Raw genomic sequence first — 23,756 nt, forward strand, 5'->3', positions numbered from 1 at the left:
GGCCCGGGCTTTCCTGCCGCCGGGCCGGGCCCCTGTGTCAGCAAGCACCTGTGTGCGGGTGCGGGCCCGGCTGCCCGCTCTGGGCCCCTCTCATCGCGCGGTGCTGCTGCTGCCGTGTCCCTGGCTTGGAGTTGGGTTTTAAAGGAATGGCGTCCTCCTGCCCCAAATGAATCGGTTTCGCCCCCAAAGTGAGCTCAGGGCTCTGCCGTGTGTATGGCGAGTAGGGAACCTGTTCCGTCCCGCTCCTGCCGTGTGTCGGTGACGGGGCGCGACTTGCTGTCTTGCAGGCGGTGGGGAACGCGATGAGAGAAGCGGGAATCAGGAGGCTCCTGGCTGCCAACCTCCTCTGTGTCTTTTGCGTCGTTCTGACAGCGGTCGTGCCGGCTTTCTTCTGGGAAGGGTTCACGGTTTTGGGAACACACCTCACGTGGCTGTGTGTTTGTTCTGTTTCTGTTAGTACCCTTAATATAGTCTTGCACTTAGTCCTTAAACCAAATCAGTCTTCTAAGAGAAGTTCATTTGCTCACAAGGTAAGATTTTTGTTCTTAAATTGCCACCAGACAATACAGAGAGGAAGCAAATTCTTTCGTGGAATAATAAAATGAAAAAGAATTTAGATAATTTTTGTCGGTGAATGCTTGTTTTCCATGACTGGGCTGAGTGTGGCACCTTTTGAAATAAGTTATCCAATATTTTCGTGATACTAAACTTTCTCTACCTGTAAATAACCTCTTCAGGTGAGCGATTCTGTGCCTTTTCTTTTTCTTGTCAATATGTTGTTGTTCGTAGTTCCAGCCATTGATCTTCCAGGCAAAAGTTGGCAGAACTGAATGGGCACAGAACTCATTTCGTAATCCAGCCTTATGAGGAAACAGTTTTCTCATATGCTATAGGTAGCTGTAAGTTTCTAATAACTTTGAAGGAAGAGAAATAGTTTTTATAATTTGTGACTTAAAAAAAAGAGACTAGCTCATTAGAATTTAAACAAAGTTGATGGATTTTTTTAAAATGGCATGGAAAAGTATAACAATGGCTACTTTTCCTTGATTGATGGAGTTTGCCTACAGAAGAATCTAAATCTGGAAGAAATGTTTGCAGGTAGAGTTTGCAATGGGACCATTTAAGGTGCTGATCCCAATGAAACGGGTTTGAACAGAGCGAATTTGGAGCAGCATACAACTTGTTCAGGAGTGGGGGAATACAGCAGTATTTGGAAGTCGGGTGGACAGTCCTGTGCTCCCAGCTGAGTCAGATGATGCGGTGATTCTTGAACAGTTAAACAAACATCACTTGGAAGTAGTATCTGTGTATGCAAAGCTTCTGTCTAGTTTTGCTGACTGAAGGGTTTGTGAAATACACATGGTCGTTACGGAAAACAAGTATTTAAACCACCTGTGAATTAAAAATTAAGCAGTTTTCATTTTTGTTGTATGTGAGATTTCATCCCAGTCTAGCATAAGGAATAAATAATTGTTTAAAAAGTGTTCAAGTGAAATTATAGATTTCTGTTAGTGACCTGATCAGAACAGACCTACCCAGAACTGTATCAAGTGGCTGTGCTTCTATATCACATAGTGAGTACCCAGAAACTGTTGTTCAACTGGATAAAAAAATTATGTGTTTTAGAGATTGATAGAAAGTCATGGACATTTCTCAAATAGATTTAGAATTCAGGATACCAAGTTCAAAATGTAGTAGTTTAATGTAGTTTTAAGTATTGCATTTGATTCTGAATGTCATCTTTTTATTCTTTTTTGTATCACATATTTTCTTGCTTTTAAATATTTTTTCACTTTCTGTGAAAGATGGCTTTTAATGAATGGACATTACACTCAGATGTAAAACAAAAACATCCAATAAAATTATCAGTTTAATTTGTAGTTTCCAGTTATATTTTTGTATGTTTGCCTTTTTATAATAGGGTACATGAAAAAAATTTAGATGGTGTGTGATACTTTTCAGTTCATTATTTAAAGTATTAAACATAGGGAAAACTGTTTTGAAATAGGCTGTTATCATGCTGTGCTATAGCTGAAATGAAGGAAGTAGGTAGAGTACAATGCTGTTGGTAAGATATGTTAAACTTAGAGGTACAAACATTTTTCCAAGTTCTATGTAGTCATTTTCCCCGTAAGATTCTAATATCACTACTGCATTTCAGTCTGTGTTGAGGTAACAAACAGCAGAATTCTTTTCAACATTCTTTACTATTCTACAGAGTAAGAAGAAAGTACTTTTTTCTTCTACATAAGGTTTAAGAAAGCATGCATGCTTTCACAAGTTGACTTATAGGGGTGGTTTTTCTCTAAATCTTGGAGCTATTAGAAAATCAGTAACGACCTCACTTAATTTTGTAATATTCCTTCTTTGTAGGTCAGTGACTGAGACGTTTTTGTTTGCTGTTCTTCTGTCTACCTTTACTACTTTACAATGCTTGTGTATGCTGGGACCAAACATACAAGCGTGGATACGGGTATTTAGTAAAAATGGGTAAGTTCTATTCTGAAGTGTCTGATTTTACCCAGAACTATTTCTGTTCTGGGTAAAATCTATTTCTGACAGAATTGATGTAAACAATATGTCCTGGGATTGTTTGTAAAGAAAGGAAGACTTCCTGAGTTATGTGTGTTTTTTATTACTTATGATTACAGGCTTATTAAAGCTTTTCTGATGAAATTATTAATTATTTTTAAGACATTGATCCAGACACTGAATCTTGCTTTGAGATTCAGTAATGTTTCAAATGCATGTTTCACTGGTGTGAGATTGTTGTGCAGTCCAGTATAATGGTTGTCAAATAAAGACCTGAGACTGAGCTATGCAGGGAGAATCTTGTACGCAATTCAGTAGTACCTTTGTACATACAGCTTTTAAAGTAGGAACAACCAAAAAAACCGTTATTTTAACAGTAAAAATTTTTAACTTGAATACAATGGCAAAGATGTCATTTGCTGTGGTCTTAAGTATGTAATCTTTACCTATGCTCTTCTTCAAATTTCAAAGAAAGCTGTTTTCAGTGTTAGACTTTCCAAGCAATTTTTTTCAAGAGAATCTTTAAAGTAAAATGAGCCTTTTTTACCTCATTTTCACCTCAGAGACAGCCATGACATTATTCAACCCTACCCTTGATAAGTGCTAGACTTTAATAAAAGCATGGAGTTGTTAAGCCAAAACAAATAATTGCTGATTCATTTCATGATCTTTGGAAGGTTTGCAACTGGAAATAATAGTTGAATGATAGTGACAGATGTTTGGCAACAGTCTGTCTTTGTGCCAAGTTAGATTTTGAATGCTTGTCAATTTCTTTCTTTCCTAGTCTAGATCTTAATCTTATTTCAGCACAATTAAGGCATAGGAAACAGAGTTGTCTTGTTTTGGCATTTTTGCTGTGACAATTTGTACATACTTCTTACTAGTGAGTCATGTGACATTACATGAATAAAATACTCATTTAATAATGATGTTCATTTAGACCAGCCTTTGAATGAAAATAGACTACAAATAAATATAGTAACAAATATTTTAAGGATTGTAGCAAGCTGGTCTATCTTGTGGTTTTGATTTGACACCACAAATGAGTTGCAACATCACACTTTTAGGCATGAGCTGAGTGTAGAAGTGATGTATTAAAATGTTATCTCTTACCCATGTGGAATGAGGTGGGACTGGTTGAACAGAGAAAATGGATGGTTAGGTTAGGTCAACACAGCCCTTTCGCTTGAAAGAAAGCGTTCAGCTAATTGAATTGCAGTGAAACAGCAAGCTGGAACGTCTGATTAAGTGTATGCTTAGTATGAGAAAGGAATGTGTTTAAAAATATCTGAATACCATTTAGACTTCAGTAACCAGTGACATTTATTTTTGTTACTCTTCTTTGCCTGTGCAATATTTATAAGATCAAAATGTGCTTGTGCTATTGCCTTTGCAGTTAAACAGAGAAAGACATCTAGAAGAAGAAAGTTTATTTTGATATATCAAGTATAAATAAGTAATATATTAATTCCCTAGCTGTTGCTCTCGATAGCTCTCTGCAGTGTTTTAGGTGGTCTACTGTGAAAATAGAGAGGCATGTCATATCTTGTTATAGGTCTGTTCATAAAGTCAAATTCAAGTAACTTGTATGTAATCTATTGCATCATCATAGCTATGGTACAACTGAGTCAGTCCAACTGTAATATTTTGGGGATAATCTTGCAAAGTGCTTATTTTTCCTGCAGAGATACTTAGCTTTCTCTGTTTCTGCTTGCAGTGCTTGGAAGTGCAGTCATTGCTAGTAAAATAATTTCTAATAAGGTTACTGCAAGGTCAGTCTTCAGGTGCTCATGCCTCTAGGGTATAGGTTCTATATGCTGTCTCATGATAACATGTAATCTGTGACACTGCAGGTTTGTTGTTTGCATTATAAAGTGTAGGGTTTTGGCAGAGTGGAGGGGAGGTGTTGGCTGGATGGTTGGGGTTCTTTTGTATACAGGAAACAATGGCAGAAAATACAGTTGAGGCTCAGACAAAAAATTGCACATGCTCCATGTTTCAGACTGAGTACACTTTTAAACTGGAAATGTTGATTTGATAGACAAAATAGATTTCTTTAATTACTTTATTTTTTAAAAAATTAACAATCCTTTCTTACCCACATACTTATGTACACATAGAATGTATGAGAAAAGTAAGTTTGTGTATTTTATATCATAAAAACTTCAATTCTAAGTAGGCTGTAGATAGGGGTCTTTTCACTAATGCTGTGTTTGGGGAAGGATAGGCCCATGCCAGCTATCTCTGGACTCTATGTTCTGACATCTGCTGTTGTGACCACTATCATGACATGGATCATATGCTATCATGTGTTGCTGTAAGCAGATAGAGGGAAACTAAAGCTACAGAAGGGGTTGTCAGCACCAATAGAAGCAGGTGACTATTTTTAAAATGGCTTTTTCAGTGACTGTTAGCCAAAATAGCCTCCTGCATAAAAGCCTTTAAGAAATCAGCTTTCAATTGCTGATTTTTATTGCTCCTTCTGGAGACTGTTTATTTCAATCACTGGTCCGAGTAGCTGTGTTGAAATTTCTGGTATAATAGCAAATATAAGATATCACCTGGGTAGAAAATAGATTTTCTTTGGAGCTTGCTAAAACATAGTCTAAATCTATAACTTCAGGGCTCCTTTCAGTTTTCATTTCACTCATTTTATCACATTTGTGAACTGCATTCTCTTAGAGACTTGGAAATGTCCTTTGTAGAGGTAGACATCATCAAATAATAAGTGCTGCTTAGTATTTCAGTCCTGCTGCAGCCCAGAATTCCAGATCTTGTCTATCCAAGAGCTGTTAGCTGTCTACCTAATTAAAACATTATTTAAACCAGCACTTAAGTATATTGCATTATTTAAAAGAGTTAAATAATTAATTTAGGCTTTAAAAGACTTTTGTACCACTAGCAATCATTTATTATCTTGAATATTGCTAGTTTGCCTGCAGAATGATCTTAGTTGTAATTATTCATAGTTAAAAAAATAAAGATACCTCTAAAACTCCAAATTTATGAATGTTGCTGCAGTTGTCAGCTTCATGCAAATGAGGGGTTTACATGAGAGATTAATGGGTTAAAGAATACCTGCAAAAATCCCAATATGTGACATTCCATAAAGAAAAGAAAATAATTAAACTGTTGTTCCTCTGTGATAATGTTTGAGGACAAGCCAGGTTATATTTGATTAGCCACTGTCCATACTGCAGAGTGGTTGAATTAGCAGCTCAAATGGTTGCCAAACTACCACTAGCTGTTTTTCACTTGGGCGCTGTGCCTTGCTAATTCTGTTGATCTGCTTTTGGACTCAGTCTGATATCTCCATATGGTGCAGCAGTATGTGTGTAGATTTACCAGATAAGATGTCTTGTGGGGTATAAACATACCTCAGTTGGTGTGTTCTGCTGGCCCTTTTACTGCTTTAAGGCTGAGGTGAATGTTCTTTTCCCCATGCTGCCTAACAGCTCTCTGCTCATTTATTCAGCTTCTGAAAGTAACTTACAAGATTTTCTATGTGCAAACTCCCAGACAGTTTTATAGGTAAATCAGAACCTTTCCCTTAAAAAATATCTCGAGTTGATAGGATTGTGAATTGAAATGAAATATTAAAAGTCAAAGAGATGGGATTATTGTAGAAGAAACTATTCTGCTCAAAATATTGATGTCGCATCGTGATTATTATAATCTGTGTGACCTTTATTTTGCAAACTGTTAAAAATGTTTGTTTTACATTTGTGAGATGTTTGGTCAGTAGCAAATGCAGCAGTGAGTTATGTGTCCTTAGAAGCAAAGTCAGAAATTTTTAGAGTCTTAAAAACACAGTGAAGGGTTAAAGCTTTCACATCATGCAACCTAAATAGCACATATGAAGTTCAGAGTTTACAGTCCATCTAGGCTCCTAGCCATAAAAATGCACATCTTTTTTTTTCTGTTAGCTTCGTGTTTATAATCTGAAACGCAGCAAATTAAGATTCAGATCTCTTACTGCTGTGGAGCAGGGATTTCAGCCAAGTTCTCCTGTCTCAGAACTGTACCCTACTGTGTTCTGAACTTCTGCTGTTCATGTTTCTTAATTGGTACCAAGTGCTCAAAAAGCAAAGGAATCACTTGGTAGACTGATGATGGGCAGTAAGTGCTTCTCTATTAATCAGAAAACCAACTTTTCCAGAACTTTTTAAGTCAGTAGTGTCAGAAGGTTATAAATCAAGAACTGAAGTAATTAATATGTCTTGTGATACGTGCTATGGTTGGCAAAGAAAGAATTAGTTCTTCGGGATGTGATAAAGTTATCCTGGAGCCAGTGTATTTGAACCTCCTGGAGGCAAGGTTGCAACATGCAGATTGCATTTGTTTGCAATGTTTCTTTCTAGCTGATGGAAATTTGCTTTGGAATATTGACATTATGCACTTCTTTTAAATTTCCAATGGTCATAGTCATCAAATAATAACAACATGATTACACCATAGAGTACTATGGGAGTGTGCTTGTGCTTTGCTGTACAGTCCCATGTCTGCTTTTCCTTGCAATGCACACAGTATCATTGTGATATTTTCATTTGCTCAGCCAAGCAGTGTTTCAAGCTCAACAGGAGTATTTCCAGATGAAGTAAGTTGGCTTTTGCACTAAGGATCTCAAGGAGGGGAGGGGGGGCGGAATCTCCAGAATATGTGGCATGGACAGATTGTGTTTATAGCTAAAATATGCAACTTACCTTTTTACATATAGTTTATATCTTTTTGGAGAAACCTGTGTGCTATTTATTAAATAGGGTTTTTTATATCTGTTTGTAGTCTTAAAAATCTTGGGAGAAATCAGATCTAATATTCTGACATCATAATTTTTGCTGATGTTGAAATCTTGCAACACTTTTTTTACAGAGCTACATCCATCTGGGAAAGCAGTCTACAGATTACTACCATATGCAGTATACTGGGAGCTTGGTTTGGAGCATTTCCTATTCCTCTTGATTGGGATCGGCCTTGGCAGGTTAGTATATGCACCTTTATCCTAAGTATAAATATTAATTTTCTGAATAGCCACACTGCAGACAATTTCTCTAAAACTGTACAGGTATATTGGACTTACTAGAAGTTACTCCTACAGTGCTATGCCAGACATATCATTGGAAGCATCTGTGCTTACAGTGTAAGGAAGTAAAATGCATATTTTTTTACCTCCATTTTTAATAGGTTCTTTCAGATTTATGAATGTATGTTGCAGGCAGATTTAATAATGAAATAGAGCTGTAGAGAGTATTTTGATAAGTAGAAGCAAGACAAGGAGGAGAAAAAAATTGGAATTATGAAGATGGCTCCAAGTTTGTCTGCCTTCAAGCATGGTAGCTTTTATTGTTTATGGGTAGGGCCAGAAAGATGCTTTCCTAGTTGTTTTAGTTCCTCTCTGTCTTCCATGAAAGCACTTAACAGACTGCACTTCAAGTGGATTTGGATTGATTTGTGGAAATGGTGTGGCCAAAGCACTGTACTGAAAACCTACCTTCTGATTTCAAAGGAAGGCAAGCGTTAGCTTTGTGTATGCACAATAAAGAATGTGCAGCTGGCATTGCAGATTCTGTCTTTATAAATTCAAATGTCTGTTCTATTTTCTTAATATTTTTGTTGGCATGGAGAAATGATTCCATTAAACATACCTGAAGCCTGTAATTGCCATAAAATGATGACACTAGTAACACTTTTTAAAAAATATCCTCAATGGATATTCTCTTTCCTCAGATTACCAAACTTACACACTCTCAGCTGAGTAGTGTCTACCAGGCTTGTTCTTAAGCAACTGGTTTTAGAGGTTTGTTTCAGAAATTGGTATCAACAGGCAACACAATTTTCTCTCTGGTATTATAGAGCCATTGTGGTTTACAGCTGCAATGAAAATTTGTCTTCCATAAGGAGCTAATAGCCTGCTTTTATGCCACCAGTCTTTCTTTACAACAGTGTAATGAGATATTAAATTTTCTATTAAAAAACAGTAATTTTAAGTAAAAACATCATTTTCTTCCCTAAAAACACTTGGTTTTACTCTTGCAAGATGTTTCACCATAAATCTGACATAGGTATTTGTTAGCAGTAGGTAATTATTGCTAGACATGAATGTAACCCAAAAATCAAGGGATTAATTGAAATCCAATCTCATATCTTCTTGCAAAGTCTTATTTACTCTCCTGTTCCAATGAGAGGCAAGCTGGCTCAGCTAGGATTTTAAAATGACATGTAACATCTGGCAGGTTTTATTTTATTCCCAAAAATCTCACATTTTGCTAATATGTTTATAAAAAATTTATGCACCAGTGATATAAGCTTATAGATACAACTGTTAAGTCAGTAGGCTCCAATTAACAAACCAAAGACACTAGTAGATTAAGACAGATACTATTAAGTACAGTTAATTTTTTTTACTTCATTTGTCCATTCCTGTATCTTCTCATAGCAGGAAACACAAGTTTAGTGGTCTGGCAGCTTTTTGTGTTTGAAAACTCTTTCAAGTCAATAAAAGCCAAACATGACTGATGAAAAGTTAAGCTCTGTAGTCTATACTTAGACATCTAAAAAGATATTATCTGGCTCCTCAAAGAGGAAAGCATCTGCAGAAACCTCAGATACCATAATTTGTCACTAGCTGTTTCTGGGCATGAATGCACCCCGGAGAATTTAAGCAGCAGGAGAAACTTTGTCTGTATTTCTCTTTTTCTTGACCATCTCCACCCTCATTTCTGACATACTCTTGATACTACAGTTGGCAGTGGAGAGTTTCTGACTATCAGCTCGTGCATCAAAGCAATTTTCCTGTGCATTTGGTACTGTGTTCTTTCCCTTAAGTTCCCCTTCTTTTCCCCCATCCCCACTTCTCCAGACCTTTTACCTTGTAGGGTTTGAAACACTGGGGTGGGGGAAGACGTCTTGCTTTCCATGTTGAGTCTGAACTGTTTGATCATTTCTATACTAATCATGTGAGCAAATCAAGAGCAGCCGCAGAGAAGTTTCTTTCTCAGTCCTGCGGACTGCCCCTTCAGGAGTCGTTGAAAACTGCAGTTCTAAGTACTCATTTTTTTAAGATCTGCTGTTTAAGGACTAATGAAAGAAGCTACTCTTTAAAGTAACTTCTTAGGGATCCTGTTTGCAACACTCAGAAGTTTTCAATCACCTATTGATAATTCAAAATTTTTGTAAAGTATTTTTGTCAAGTGATTACAGAAACTCTTGGTAGATTCTTTAATTGTAGCAATGAAAGAGGAGAGGTGCATTCTATGCTGCCTTCAGCCTAAGGCAGGGGAAAGAAGAATGGCCCTCATAAAGGATTCTGCTGCTGTTGCAGATCTGTTTAGTTCGGGAAGAAAACCTTTAGTACATATTGCCTGTCTCCTGAGTGACTGATTTATCTACTGATTTATTGAACATAAAAATACCTGTACATAGTGCAATTGCAGGAAGAGGTCCTTTATTTAAAAAACAAAAAACACATAAAAAAAAAATCTCCCCAAAATACATGGATTGCCAGTGTTTTGTATAGAACCTAACCAAGCTGGTATGCTTATGGAACACCTACAGATTAAGTCCCAAGCAAGATTTGAAAAAAACAATGTAGACCTTAACGTAGGCTTAAAAGTAATCGGAGCACAGTCAAAACCAAATTACTACTAGACATCTGCATGAATGAAGTATTAAGCTGTCACAATGTTGACATCAGCCGTTTCTCGTATTAGCCTCAAAGCAGAGAGTTTTAGGATTACAGTTTTGGATTTGCCCTTCTCGGATCCAAAGAAGGACTGAAATGGAATAGCTTAGTCTTTGGACTCAAACCAGCTTTTGAGATAAGAACAGGTTTCATTAGTGATTGTTTTCCTTTTTGGATTTCAGACTTTTTGTTATTTAAAAAAAAATAAAATTAAATAATAGTCGTAGTGGAAATGGTTCTGCTCTAGAACAGAAAATGTGTTTTAAATCTTATTTATATGGGCAAGACTATAAAGTGGCATTCTTTTAGAGAGCAGTGTTAAAGCCTTCAAGCCTACTTGTTGCAAAATGTGGTTCTGCTGTTCCTGTTGCTTTTTCTGGTGTTTGTGCTGTAACAACTGTGTTAGGGAAACACAGCTGCATTTGTATCTTTAGCATCAGACAATTCATTATTTAAGGAGTGTTGCAGACAAGGAGAATTGGAGAAGTACTACAAGAATTGGATGGGTCAACAGAAGTTGAAATGTCATATGATAAAGCAAGCCAAAGTGTTGCTGCTGCCCTTGTGATCTGTTTGTAGCCCTGAAATGTCAGAAGTTGGCAAAAACGTGACATCTAGAAGGTGCAGAAATACACAATGAGTTTGTAATGAAAAATGCTACTGCTATTGATTTACCTTCCTTAGAATAACCTGAGGCTCACACAAAACATTAAGTACTGTGTCTTGAATTTGTGTATTTTTCCACTCAATCAGAATTTAGCACTTTATCAAATCCACTTTAAACTGTAGACTATTTCAAAGTGTCAACAGTCTACTTTTAAATTAACTGCAGTCCTGTTCAGAGAGTGGAGTATGTAAAGCCACATCTATGATGTCAGTTTTGTTCATAAGAATGGCTTCAAATGCAAATGGCCTGTAGTCACCCACCTGAAACAAATGAGTTTGATGGAAAGAAAGAAAGCACCAAGGGTGCTAGGATTCCAGTAGAGTACTGAATAAAGCTGCCTGCACTTTTCTGTGAGGCACCTGTAGTCGGAACTGCCACACTGATAGATAAGGCAATTTATATAATGTCACTTTGTTGCTGCTTTGCAGCCTTAAAAGAAAAACAACAGAGGGTACCATTAAGTTCAGTTTTTGCTAATCTGTTTCCCAGCCCTTAGCTGTCTGTATTGGGACTAGCATCTTTTTCTGTGATATTAACAGTAGAACTGAAAAATTATATGGTTGTCACCCCGTTACATAATGGTTGATTTACATCAGTAGAAGCTAAGAATTTTTTAGTACCATTATCAGTATCTTATCTGATGAGATTTCTGTGGACTTCGTATGAAGTTCATCATCAGGAGTTCCAATTCATAATGTTTGGCTAAAACCAAAATCCTACTTCATCCTGAGTTACTCCTGCACCAAAGGAGACATACTGGTACTTTTACGCATACTTCTTGTGACACACAACAAAACCAAGACAATACAAATGCCTTGAAAATCTTAAGTTTATTTTCCATGTTTATGTTTGAAAAATAATGCATACAGGGGGTATTCAGATTAGTGGGCCTGTCTACATTTTAAAATAGTAATGTAAAATGCTTACTTTTTTTTTTTTAGCATACAACAACTTTTACACTAAATATTAATAGGAACAGAATATTGGTTTGGAAGTAAAATTACATGAATTATCTGGATATTGTTTCCAAAAGGAAATTAAAAATATGTAAAGCATTTCTGTTAGATGTATCAAATATATTGCTAAAAGTCAGTTTGTATCCTGATTATTAATTTTTTTCATTGTTCTGTTGTTCTTTCAGTAACTTTTTAACATAATTTGGCTATCTCTATTGCCCCTCTGCTAGTTATCAGAAAAAAATATTTTGTAACTATGAAAAACATTTGGTCAGGGACGCCTACTCTATATTTGTTCCTGGTTATAGTTCTGCATTATTAAGCCAAAGGTAAAGATATTTGCCTTGCAGGAACACAGGTTAGTCCCTATAGTAAGTTACATTTCTGTTCTTAGAACAAAACAAAAACCCACAAAAAAGCCCCAAACTTCTCAAGACTTACTTGTGCAAGATGTATTTCAGTTTATTACTAGTGTCAGGCTGGTAGAATAATTTTGCCAGTGTTTTGTGATTACTATCTTAATTCTTAAACAATTTTAAAAATAGTTTGCAACACTTTACTATGATTATTTAAATAAGGCTACTCTAGACAATGTTCAGAAGGTTTAAAGAGTTGTACTCCCATTCCTAGCTGCCTCTGGCCCTCTGATGCACAGTGGGTATGTAAGTGTTAGGGTTAGTTAGGACAATTCTAACAAAGCAATAGCAAATAACTTCTGTGGCAGTTGCTTGGATTTTTCAGACTGTCTATTTCAAGTTGATGGTGTGCTTTTAAGAACCACATGTGATTAGGATCCTGGGTTTATGTGTCATCTGAGAAGTGCCACCTTAGAGAGCACACCACCACTGAAACCGAAGGGGATCGTTTTAGGTGTTGCTAGACGCATTGTGTCACAACCTTTCTCTGCTCAGCCCAAGGTCATTTAATTGCAGAACAACATGGCATAACCAAAGCCCCAAACCTTATCAGCATACTTCATAAGCAGTGGAACTAGTATTCCAGGTACCCTATTTGTCATTGACAACGATTGGATTTTTGAAATCGTGCAGTTCCTGGGTTTACTGTGTATATCGATAACAGGCTTTTAAAACATATTGCTGGGTTTACTGTGTACATGCCCACCCATCCACCAGTTTTTCTGTAGCGCATAATTTTGATCTGTAGTATTGTTACTAATGATAAAAAGTGAGTTCAAAACAGTATTCTCCATGCAGTGTTTTCATATAATTAGGTAAAAGTGAAAGTGATATATTTCCACTTTATACAGGATACCGCAAACATAGTAAGTAGTGCTTGTGTTGATTGATTGCCATATAATTTAGCCAATGTGACTGCAAATATTAGCCTACATACCTCTCACACATTTGTAACCTGAAAAATAATCTGGAGAATCTTGGGAACAGTTCTTGGTGATTACTCAAGTAACCCGAAATAGGACTATAAACTTCCACACTACTTTGTTACTCTTAACACAGCTCAGACCCTCCTTCTTGCATTCACTTTTGGATCTACTAACTACTGTGACAGTTTTGTTATAAAATAAATTGCTTTATGTGAGCAGAAGGGACAATATGCAGTGTTTGAGGGCTTTTTTTAAACAGAGGTAGAAGCTTTTTCCACTTCAGTGTGGTTATCGTTTATTTAATTATATGTTTTCTTAATGTAAACCTTAATGGCGAAATCAAAGGCAGTTGATATAACTTCAGAACACAAACTACAAAACCAACTTCTAGTTACAAATGCCAGCCTAAAAAAACCCCTCACACTTTCTTTTCCTCAGCGTTTGCTTGTCAACACACACATTCTGTACAATGTGACAGACACTTTCAGTTAACATGTACATGCAACCAAAATAGATTAAAGGCATGTACTGAAATTTTAAAGACAGTACAGGCTAAACAATCAGGAATTTAAGGCATGTTAGAAACAGGGAAGGAAAGTAATTGTGCTCATTTATTAAGTTTTAAAATGAAATAAAAATGATTACAGAGCTTTCTAATTGACAGTCACAAATAGACCTTTTGAAATAATAAGCATACCAAAAAATTGAGTTTAGGAATATGGAAAAAGCAGTCATCTAAAGAATGGGACCAGTTTACTGAAAAAAAAAACAACAACAAACCAAAACTAAGTCTAGCAGATTGCCCCACTCTATTTGCATTTGTAGAATTAAAGTTCCAGCAGTCAGCTGCTTACTTTATAGTATCTTTAAAAACTTCATTAGGGTGTTGCTGCTCTGGCCTTTTAAGAATCTGGCCTTTGTGTCTTTACCAATGTCCAGGTAATTCCCATCACATGGAATGCAAGTTACAGACTTGTAACTTGCATGATGAAACTGTCATGAAGTCAGAATTCTGGTTTAACTACCTACCTGCCTAGCACAGCAGAGCTTAGGTGCCTTGCTGGGATCCTGCAGCATGCTCTGCTTTCCATGCAATATGCTAAGCATTCTCATATCAGTTCATAGGTGTTTCCTAAGAGTGCTGAGGAAAAAGCTTATTTGTGTCCCCAAAGTTTGGCAATTCCCATTTTCAGTCCTTATTCTTAAAATGAGTTCTAATGTATACTAGAAAACTTGCAGTTCTGCAGTGTCTATTTAGCTAGCCAAAAGAAATCTCTGTTAAGTCCTCTCACTGCTGCCAGATGAAAAGGCAAAAAGAAAATTTAAACAAATGGCAGAAGACAGGATTATTTTGTATTAACCACTGACTCATGCTCTGTCCCTTAAAGTGCATTCTTTGTTCTTGTTAAGCATGTAGGTGGAGATTGTTTTTGCCAAGCTGCTGTTCAGATTCCTAGTAATCCTATACAAGTTGTTAAAATGGCCCTTTTCCACATGCATTTGATATGTAAACTGACTTTTCATGTATTAGGCCATGGGGACAGTAGTTGATGCTTTCCAGCTGTTAGGACAGACAAGGTATTTCATGACAGTTTCCTGAAGAATGTTCTGTCCTGTCTCCTGTGTTCCCCACACTTTTCACTCTATATCAACCTTATTGCCCCTCAAAAAAAAAGTGCAGTTAGGCGATGTTGGTGACCATCTTATTCCCCTGCTGCTGACCCAGCCTAGACATAACATCAGTGCTGGGGTAGAATATATCAGCTTTCTCATGGCAGAAGGGAGCATAAAGTAGGAGAAACCAAGCTGAATAGTTCTCAGGGGATGAGAGGGGTGCATTACAAGTTGCATACTTTAAACAAGAGGAATGGAATATCTTAGAACAGGCAGACAGATATTAGCTGCTTAGGTTTTTTATCACTTAGAGGCAGTTCATACCGAGTCAGGGAAACTAAACCAAGTTTGAGGTACTATAAAAGACAGGGCAAAAGCAGACCAATTAAGCAAGTCAAATTCATTAAAAAAGGTCCAGCAGAAAGTAATCTGGTCTCAGAAAAATGAGGCCAGCAGCTAATGTGAAGTAAAGCAACCCACTTTCATAGACAGACAAAAGGCATATGTAAGGGTTGTTATTTTAGTGCAGCTGATGTGCTTAAGAGCCACATACTAATCTGTCTTTGATAACTTGCTGCTTTAGATAGATATACTCATGGGTGCATCTAGCCATATGTAGCCTGTAGGCCAGCAGTCAAGAATAAAAGGTGCAGAACTAGCATCATTACCTGTTTTTAGGGAGTTTTTTGCCCTGCCTTGAGGGTTAGAGAAAATAGCATAAGGACAGCAATGCTTTCAGGTCCAGGCTTTTAAGTCCTGTGCCTAGGGATTTTTCAGAAGGCCAGTCAGACTGCCTTCAGAAATACTTTGGGCCATCTGACCAGCACAGTAAGAATGAGTATCTGGGCTAGTACCCTTCTGGAAAGGATGAGGTGGTGTTTCTTCTGTATCTCATTCATAGACAGTGAGATGGAGTGTTTTATGGTTTCTCCCCTTTGATCCCTGTCTTTGCCAGCTGCCATTGATGAGGGTCAGATTTCAGAGGTCAGAGATTCATGTGTTAACTGAGACAGCCTGAAACTTATCTAAGGTAACACTTATTTTTAAAAAGAAAAAATTAGTGTTTTGGAAGACAGAGGTATACTTAACATTAAAAGTTATGTAACTATTTGAGAACCATGTTCCAAGTTGCAGTTAGGTAAAAGAAGCTACAACAATCACCAGAGATTCTTTTAATCGTACCAACAATCATGTACTATACACAAAATACCAAAAGATACAGGGTCAGTGGGTCCTTTGGGATATTGACTCTCTAGTTAGGAGAACATGAAAAAATTCAGAGTCCAACATCTACCCATGTTTCTGAAAAGCAAACAGGCAACTACAGATTCACCTAATGTAGGTATCATTCAATGAAGGATCCTTGTTCGCTCAGAGAATTGGATGTAAAAAGACCACTGTGTTATGAAGCCTCTGTCCATAGCTTTGTGGATACTGGAGTGGTATTTGACTTCATGAGTGGATAAGAAAGTACAACTCCTGTTCCAACTGAATGTTACTGACTGAGCAGCTGGGCTTGCAGGTGCTTTTTTAAATTGTTTTGTCCTTTACACATATGTAATAAGTAAAATGCTAGAAATAACTTAATTACATTTCATTTAAAAGTTGAAAAGATCCACCTGAAGCGTAAGTTTAGCCAAGGCCACAAACTCATGTGAGTTTTAAATATACATAATATCTTACCATGCCAAAGCATCTCAAGGCTTTATATAGAAGATCTACAATACTGCTGTTAAATGAATGAAAACAAGCAGTCTTTGGTTTGAGAGGCAACAGCCAAAATATGCAGCAAGAAAACAAGTAGCAGAGACAGAATGTCCAGAATGGAAGAATGAAACAAGGTCAATAAAGAGTACCTAAGGCACCTTGTTTATAGTCATCTTTGCTACACTCCTTAAGACCTCCAAATAATATATAAAACTGCAAATGCTAAGGAATGTGAGGATGAAACAGCAGAAGACAAATACACTACTCTTATTCCTAGTTAAAATTCCCATGATCAAAGGATGTAAATAAATACAATTTTCCAAGTGTGTAATGAAGTAGCGTGAAGAATCGGAGCTAGGAAAACAAATGAAGAACCAGTACCATTGAGAATAAGTTAATTTGATATTCATTAATTGCAAGTCAAAATGAAATAGAAAAGGCTGGACACTGAGATGTGGGTATTTTCTTTAACATCTAGTGCATTCTTTAGTCTCACGTACTATAGAGAGTGGAAATACCCCTCTTAATTTAAAAACTAAAAAAATAGAAGTGCAGTCTGCACTTGCTTCAGGAACGTGCACTGTACAGCCAGAAGTGCAAAATTGTCCTTGCAAAAAAAGCCAACAAACCAACCACGCAAAGGAGAATTTTTAAGATGGATGAGAATTCAGTTTATTCTACAATAAATGTTTTTAATCACCAACTTAGTTGAGACTTTCATCAAATGCAGTATGTAGTTGACTAGTAATATAAGGTGTATCTGTGGACAGACTTAGTAAGTTTTATTTTGGCCACTCCTCTCTGCAAATCGATACCAATTTAAAAAAATAAAAAAGGGACTGGGGGGTGAATCCCATTACTCCTTTGCCTCAATACTAGATGGTTTGTGAAAGTGAGTCAACTCCATTGAGTCTGTTCCCTGTTCTTATACTAGGAAATAGAGCTTACCACTAAAGTTCTCTTTAACATAACTGGCTTACTACATGTTTGCTGAACTGGGTGCAAGATATTCAGTCAGGTTCCAAATGTATGTTCCCTCCCTACTGCTAGACAGAGAGAAGTTAATCCCTTTTCAAGACAAAAAAAAAGAGAAAGAAAACCCTCTATCCATCTCAGTCTCTGGCCTTATTTGAATATTAGTTAATTTATACACACCACTAAAAGTTTGAGAATGCTATAAAAGATTGGCAGGAGAGATCACAGAGGAATCTGTAGGTTTGCAAATGTGTGCAGCAGAACAAGAAGTTAGGCTAGCTGAACACTTCAGGGGATATATAAACACTTGTAAATTTTTTCACAAAGCTTTGGGAATATCAAACTAAAGTCTGCAACAGCCAGAAGCCTGGTTACATTTTAATGCGTATTAATTAAAAACTGTACAACAGCATTTAGTGTTAATGAAATGATTGTTACACTTTTGGCATTTTTAGGAAAGCATGTCCAACTTGAGAGTAAGACTGTACTGTCTTTCAGTACCTAGATTACACTGAGAATTTGTGCTCACGAAGTACAAAAAAACCCACAAACATTTTCCTCATTGTCTGCTTTTACCTTATGTTCTCCCCTCAGGTATGGCCCATTTCCTGTTCCCTCGGAGCTACCTTTGGCTATGTGGCTGGTCTGGTTATTGCACCTCTGTGGATACACTGGAACCGGAAGCAGCTTACATACAAAAGCAGATAACTGGAGCAGAGAGAGACAAGGTATTTCTTTGTGCAGATTCCATAGACTGTGCAAAAGTTGTTGTTTTTATAAGATATATATATGTATGTATGTATAGTCAAAGCAGGAGACTATCCAAAACTATTTAGAGTATTTCAGGCCAAGCATCTCCTCTCAATAAAATCACTCGGATGCCATTTCAACATGGTGCAGTTTTTGCTTCTTCGAGACTATGTAACCCTGAGAGATTGTACCTTCCAGTCTGAATAAAATGCTTGTAACAGATGTGTTGGCTTCTTATTTCAAGTTCGTTGAGTTTGATTTTAATCCTCTGGATTTCACTGGTTGCAGAAGGCAGAGTCATAGTTTTACCTTTCAAACCTGTAACAAGTTCGCTGTGTACTTAATGCATTGCATTTAAATTCAGTAGAATTTCACAGTAAGCCTGGCCATTGTCAAATGTATCTCACGTGATCAGACAGCAGTTTATGCATCTTGAGCCTATTCTCTTCTTCACTGTGTGTTTCTTTGGAGTTAGAATGGCTATAATAGCTTCATCAAAAACGGTCTTCAGTCCTTTCTGTGTTAAGGCTGAACACTCCACATAGCAGTAGGCTCCTATCTGTCAAGAAAGTAAGTTAATACAATAGCAATGTATTTCAGCTGTTCAGTTCCATCTGCACACTTCTGTGTATTTTTTCTGTAGTGACATCACAGTGTTTGACTGTGATCTAGAATTTTATTCGAATGTGCTTCCCCTTCTAGAAGAAAAGATTTGTCTTTCGGCCAAAGATCTGGAATATATTTAAGTTGTTTTTGTTTATAAAGGAGGTGTACTAAATAGGCTCTTTGGATTGGCAGTGGAGTTCTAAGGTAGTTTTGGTAATTAAATAGCAAAAAAGAATTGCAGTTCCCCACCAATTTCTGTGCTGAAAAATAAGTGTCCTGATAAGCATTATCCATGCAGTGTGTTAAAATGGTAGTACAGGATTCTCAAATAATTTCTTAACGATGCTTGAGTGGATGTCCCTTGCAACCTCAACCACTCTGCAATTTTACTTCTCTCTGACTGATGCTTATGTAGTTTGTACAAGTGTCTGCACAGAAAGTTACAACTATTCCTAGCAGGGAAGTGCTGTTACATAGGTCTGCTTGTTAGCAGTATTCAACAATGTATGTAAATATTGCTAACTGGTTATCAGTCATATGGTTTCATACACTGACTGGTAAAAGAAATGGATGGTAAGGGAAGAAAGACTCTATTTGAAATATATTTTTTTTTTCTTCTTTGCTATGTGGTTTCATTTAGGAGTATGTTTACCTCTTTTGCTAACTTCTGTCCTTGCTCCGCAGATACCGGCTTCTCTTTCATATCATTCAGTCTTGACAGAGTTTTTGGGTCATCACGAAGATCAATCTAGCAAGAAAGATTGCAGTCATGTTGGAATACACTTTTAAACAAAAGTCAGCAGGCTATATAAGATACCCTCCTTTTAAAGCAGAATTATTTATTTAAATGAATGTCACATGTATAAAAATGGATTTGTGTCATGAATCAGATTGTGGACCCCTCCTGATCCAAAAGCCCTGGAAACTTAAGCTGTGAATGAACAAATGTTTATTCTGTAATTCATCACTTCAGTTATCTCAGAATACCAGAATGTATATTCAGCAGTGGCAGAAAGATTAACACAAACATACTACCACTTCTCCCCTTGCTCCTTTGCTTCAAATATTGGGTATGACCAATAGTTGTAGACCCAAGGAACTCCAGTAACATGGTTATGAACAGACAATTTTATTCCATAAGTTCCATGACTTTCTAGAAAGTCATATTTTAACAAAATGGATGTTGCTTACTAGAGAACACCAAAGACCTAGGTTTTCTGCCACTCTGTAGTGTCATTCCTCCAAAGCCAGAAGGAGATGCTGCTCAGGTCCTGCCGTGCCTGAACTTCTCAGCCCAAAGAAAAGGCAGCATACAATGATCTGAATTGTTTAAATAAAGCAGAACAGAACCAGATATACCTGTGTTCCTACTAGTAAAAAGGGAACATTAGGTGCATATTCCTTCAACTCCGGTACCCACTCTTCCTTCACATTTTGAAATGAAGCAGGATTTACCACTGAGAAGCAGATAAGGAAGACATCGGTCATAGGATAAGATAAAGGTCTCAGACGATCATAGTCTTCCTAAGAAAGAAAAATTCTGTTATCTGCAATATTAAATTGTTGCTTGTGTTTTGTTAATTTCAACAGTTATAGTCAGAAACTATTAATATTTCAGGAATTTTGTTGAAGCAAACTTTCTGAATGTTTGCAACTATTCCAGGTTAGTTAGTGTGGCTGTCAAAGCAATATCTGCATAGGAGGGTAATTATATGTCAATACAAATATTAAAAAACCTCTGAATTAATACTGGTAGAAACTTACATATAAAAATAGACTATCCTTTTAAAGGTTTTCACTTAAAAGAAAAAAAAAAAAGAAAGGCTTATGGTTGAAACATACTTGCAGATACAAGGTTAGCATTTGTTTTACCAAAGCATGTATGAGTGCTGTAGAGCCATCCAGGTTATAAAAAGCTAGGCTAGGTTTAGGCTATTGAGCACACTGAAGTTAAATGTTCTCTTGTGGATCATATGTAGAGATGATATTCAAGTCCCTCTTTAGAATTTTCTTTCCATCTAGAAATCTTGCTGTCTTCTTGCTAATGATCAGGGAAGACAAAGTAAGCATGACATAGGACATCTTTTGTCCAGACTTTTCTGTAAGCAGAAATTCTGTTCTGTGGGAAGGTACAAAAATGAAAGATCAAGAAAGCTATCAGGGGAATATTAATGCCTTTTTTTTTTGGGGGGGGGGAGGGGGTAGGTGTGGTGATAGAGGAGGTAGTGTGAAAAGATTATTATTTTGGTCATTTAGAATCATAGTGCTGCCAGGGTATACAATGCCCTGGCAACAGAGGTCCCCAGGAACATTGTCTCTATTATAAACCAGAGTTCTCTCTAGCAAGAGAGAAAGTGCATTTTGCCATATATTTTAGCTTCAAGCAGGAGGCAAAATGCCCCAACTGTCTCTGCAAGGCTTCCTTTGGCCTAGGGCAGTGAACTAATGCCCTACCATTTCTACTTTAGATTTTTGTTTGGTTTTTGTTGGGTTTTTTTAACATGTCTTTTAACTAAGACTGAGCTCAGGCACTGCAGAGACAGCAAAGAATGCTTTGCTTTAGGTATCCCCTTCTGCAATAAATATCAGCTTATTATGGCTTTTGCAGCAGCCTCCCTCTTCCTCATGTGAGCTCCCCATCTTAATTAAATTTCACAAATATTGGAACGATTTGTTCATTAAATGTAGAGACAGAAATGTAATTCAACTCCATGTTTGAAATGAGCCAGAAAATTAAATTTTTGTTTCTGTGGCAACAGTCACATTACCAGATTATAAACCTATAGCTGCACCCTCAAAAAAGCCCTTCATTGATTAGTTGTTGAGTTTGAATGATGATGTCACTAGGATTTCAGGAAACGTGAGAACTTCCTCAGAACAGTTTCTGCTAGACCCATCTTTTCATTTGGAAGTCAACAGGAACAGAGCCACTACCCTCATTGTGAAATGGAAAAGAGACAAGCACTGGACAAGGTTCTGCACTAGCAATGAGGCCAGCTGGCCAGTACTCTTCAGTGTCTACATACACAACATTCTTATTTGTAATCAGTATTCTCATATGTCATTTTGATTATATGCTCTACTGCCAGTCTTGTGTGCTGTACAGTTTTGTCAATAAGCTAGAGCAAGCTTAGCTGCAAACATGGGCTTCCAGTTTCACAATCACAAGAACTGAAGCTACTGTGAAACTACATTTGATAGGCCTTTTGAAGATCAGTTAGTTCCCTGCTGATGGCAGGCTCCTATCCTGTTTCAAAAGGAAAAAAACAAACTAGTAACCATGTCTTTTCCACATCTGTGGACATTCATCATGGAAAGCACAAATAATTAAAAAAAAAAAATCATGGCAGCAACTTGAAGCTATTTAGCATTCAGTTTTGTGTTTTTTTTTTCAGCATGTATTTTATGTTTCACTTCTCGTACTGAATATAGTTAGATCCTGCTCAGGGTTCCAACTCTGTTTTCTAGGGTGGAGATCAAAATCCTAAAAGAAGCTTCCCAACTGCAAATTACACTGGTCCCTGGAGTACAAAATCTGCATGCAAGAACACGCAGGCAGATCTGTAAGTAGCTCTCAAATTCAGCTCTTCTGAATCATATGCAGGGTATCACTGAAAAGGTTTTCTTAAAAAAAAATAAATTTAAAATATTAATTAAAAAATAGTTTAAAGTAATAATTTATTTTTACTCTTAAAGAGTTGCCTTCACTACACTTAACATTTTCTAAAAATCTCACACCTGGGTTAGAATAATTAAAGTAATTTCTGCATGAAGTGCTGGAATGGAGAAAACATTTCCTTGTCACCAGAAATTACAGTTAGTCCATTGGCCTTAAAATACCTCTTGGTTAATCCATTTCAGATGGCAGACAGACCTTTTATTTGTAGCATATACTAATCATTTGCTGATCTGAGAGCCTAGTTACATTTGCATGGTTTACTTCAAAAATCATATTTAATATCTTTTTCAATCCCGTGAGACTTAAGTTTAGCCACGTCTTGGCAGTGCACGTTACTTCCCACGTATTCATGTGCGGTCATCTGGGAGTGAGCAATGTTACCACTTTTTAAGGTGTGTGTGTTGCTGAACTCTTTTCCTTTCCTGTCCCCACACCTATTTATATATACCTTTTGATTTATATGCTGTCCCTTCCGCACTAAGCAAGCTGTGGGTCCATCCTGTGTAATTTAGGAAGTTGAACTGAAGGCAAGTACAGTGTGATTGGATACAGCATGTACCATGGCCAAAGATGTGTGTGGTGTTCACTACAGTGACTTCACTGCATTTACGCTTACTTAAATTAACAGGGAACTTGGCTACACCCACCAATCCTGCCCCTTGGAACAAGTCAGTGCTGTCAGGCTCTCCTTTGAACCTTGCCTGTGCTAGAAAAACTAGGTTTGTATCGATGCTAATAGCAGGTAATTCTAATGAAGCCTCATTGTTAAACTGGGCCTGCATCCTCCTGAGGAGACCCTGGCTGAAAGGTTACCAGCATCTATCCATTTGTGCTTAAACACTCCTTATACTCCCCAACAGCCCCCTTAGAAAAAGCAATCAAACCTGCAAACTTTCTCTGATGTTTTGGGCCCTAAATAACTGCTGTACTCAGTAGACCAAATGAATTTAGACTGAGAATTAGAGAAGCCTGGAAAAATCTGATTGCTTCAACTCTAATTTATTTCCGGAAGCTAGTGTAAGGGAAATAAATGTGGTTTATTCTAAAATTAAATGCAATGGCAAAATCTAATTATATGAGCCAGTCAACATAAATTCCTATTTGACTGCATGTACACACCACACTGTACAGTAATTAGACTTCCAATAATTGGGGGAGGCACTGCATGTATATTTAGGCATTAAAAATATTTGAAGAATTGAACAGGAATATTTTAAGAATGTGACTAAGATGGGTAAGAAAGTCACTAA

The 23,756-nt window shown here is 37.0% G+C and overlaps 3 protein-coding genes across 3 annotated transcripts in view; 1 reads left to right on the forward strand and 2 right to left on the reverse strand.

Moving 5' to 3' along the window:
- CRIPT (cysteine-rich PDZ-binding protein) overlaps positions 1 to 94 on the reverse strand; it is a 4,814-nt gene extending 4,720 nt beyond the window's left edge. The window contains exon 1 of the mRNA XM_010004958.1: positions 49 to 94. Within this exon, the coding sequence (XP_010003260.1) occupies positions 49 to 94 (46 nt within the window). The remainder of the gene's footprint in view (positions 1 to 48) is intronic.
- Positions 95 to 302: 208 nt separating this feature from the next.
- On the forward strand, positions 303 to 19,658 carry PIGF (phosphatidylinositol glycan anchor biosynthesis, class F). Its single transcript, XM_010004936.1, has 5 exons — positions 303 to 588; positions 2,334 to 2,490; positions 7,402 to 7,510; positions 18,066 to 18,199; positions 19,512 to 19,658. The coding sequence occupies exons 1-4, from the start codon at positions 303 to 305 to the stop codon at positions 18,177 to 18,179; spliced, it is 666 nt and encodes a 221-aa protein (XP_010003238.1). The 3' UTR covers positions 18,180 to 18,199; positions 19,512 to 19,658.
- Positions 18,239 to 20,399, reverse strand: RHOQ (ras homolog family member Q; the record flags this gene model as incomplete). The annotated part of the gene is given in 3 exon segments (XM_010004959.1): positions 18,239 to 18,780; positions 19,480 to 19,575; positions 20,187 to 20,399. Coding segments are annotated over 3 exon segments (465 nt in total), but the record flags the coding sequence as incomplete, so codon positions are not given.
- Positions 20,400 to 23,756: the final 3,357 nt, after the last annotated feature.

This window comes from Chaetura pelagica, unplaced genomic scaffold, assembly GCF_000747805.2.
Source record: "Chaetura pelagica isolate M959 unplaced genomic scaffold, ChaPel_1.0 scaffold13, whole genome shotgun sequence".
NCBI classification, from domain to species: Eukaryota; Metazoa; Chordata; class Aves; order Apodiformes; family Apodidae; genus Chaetura; species Chaetura pelagica.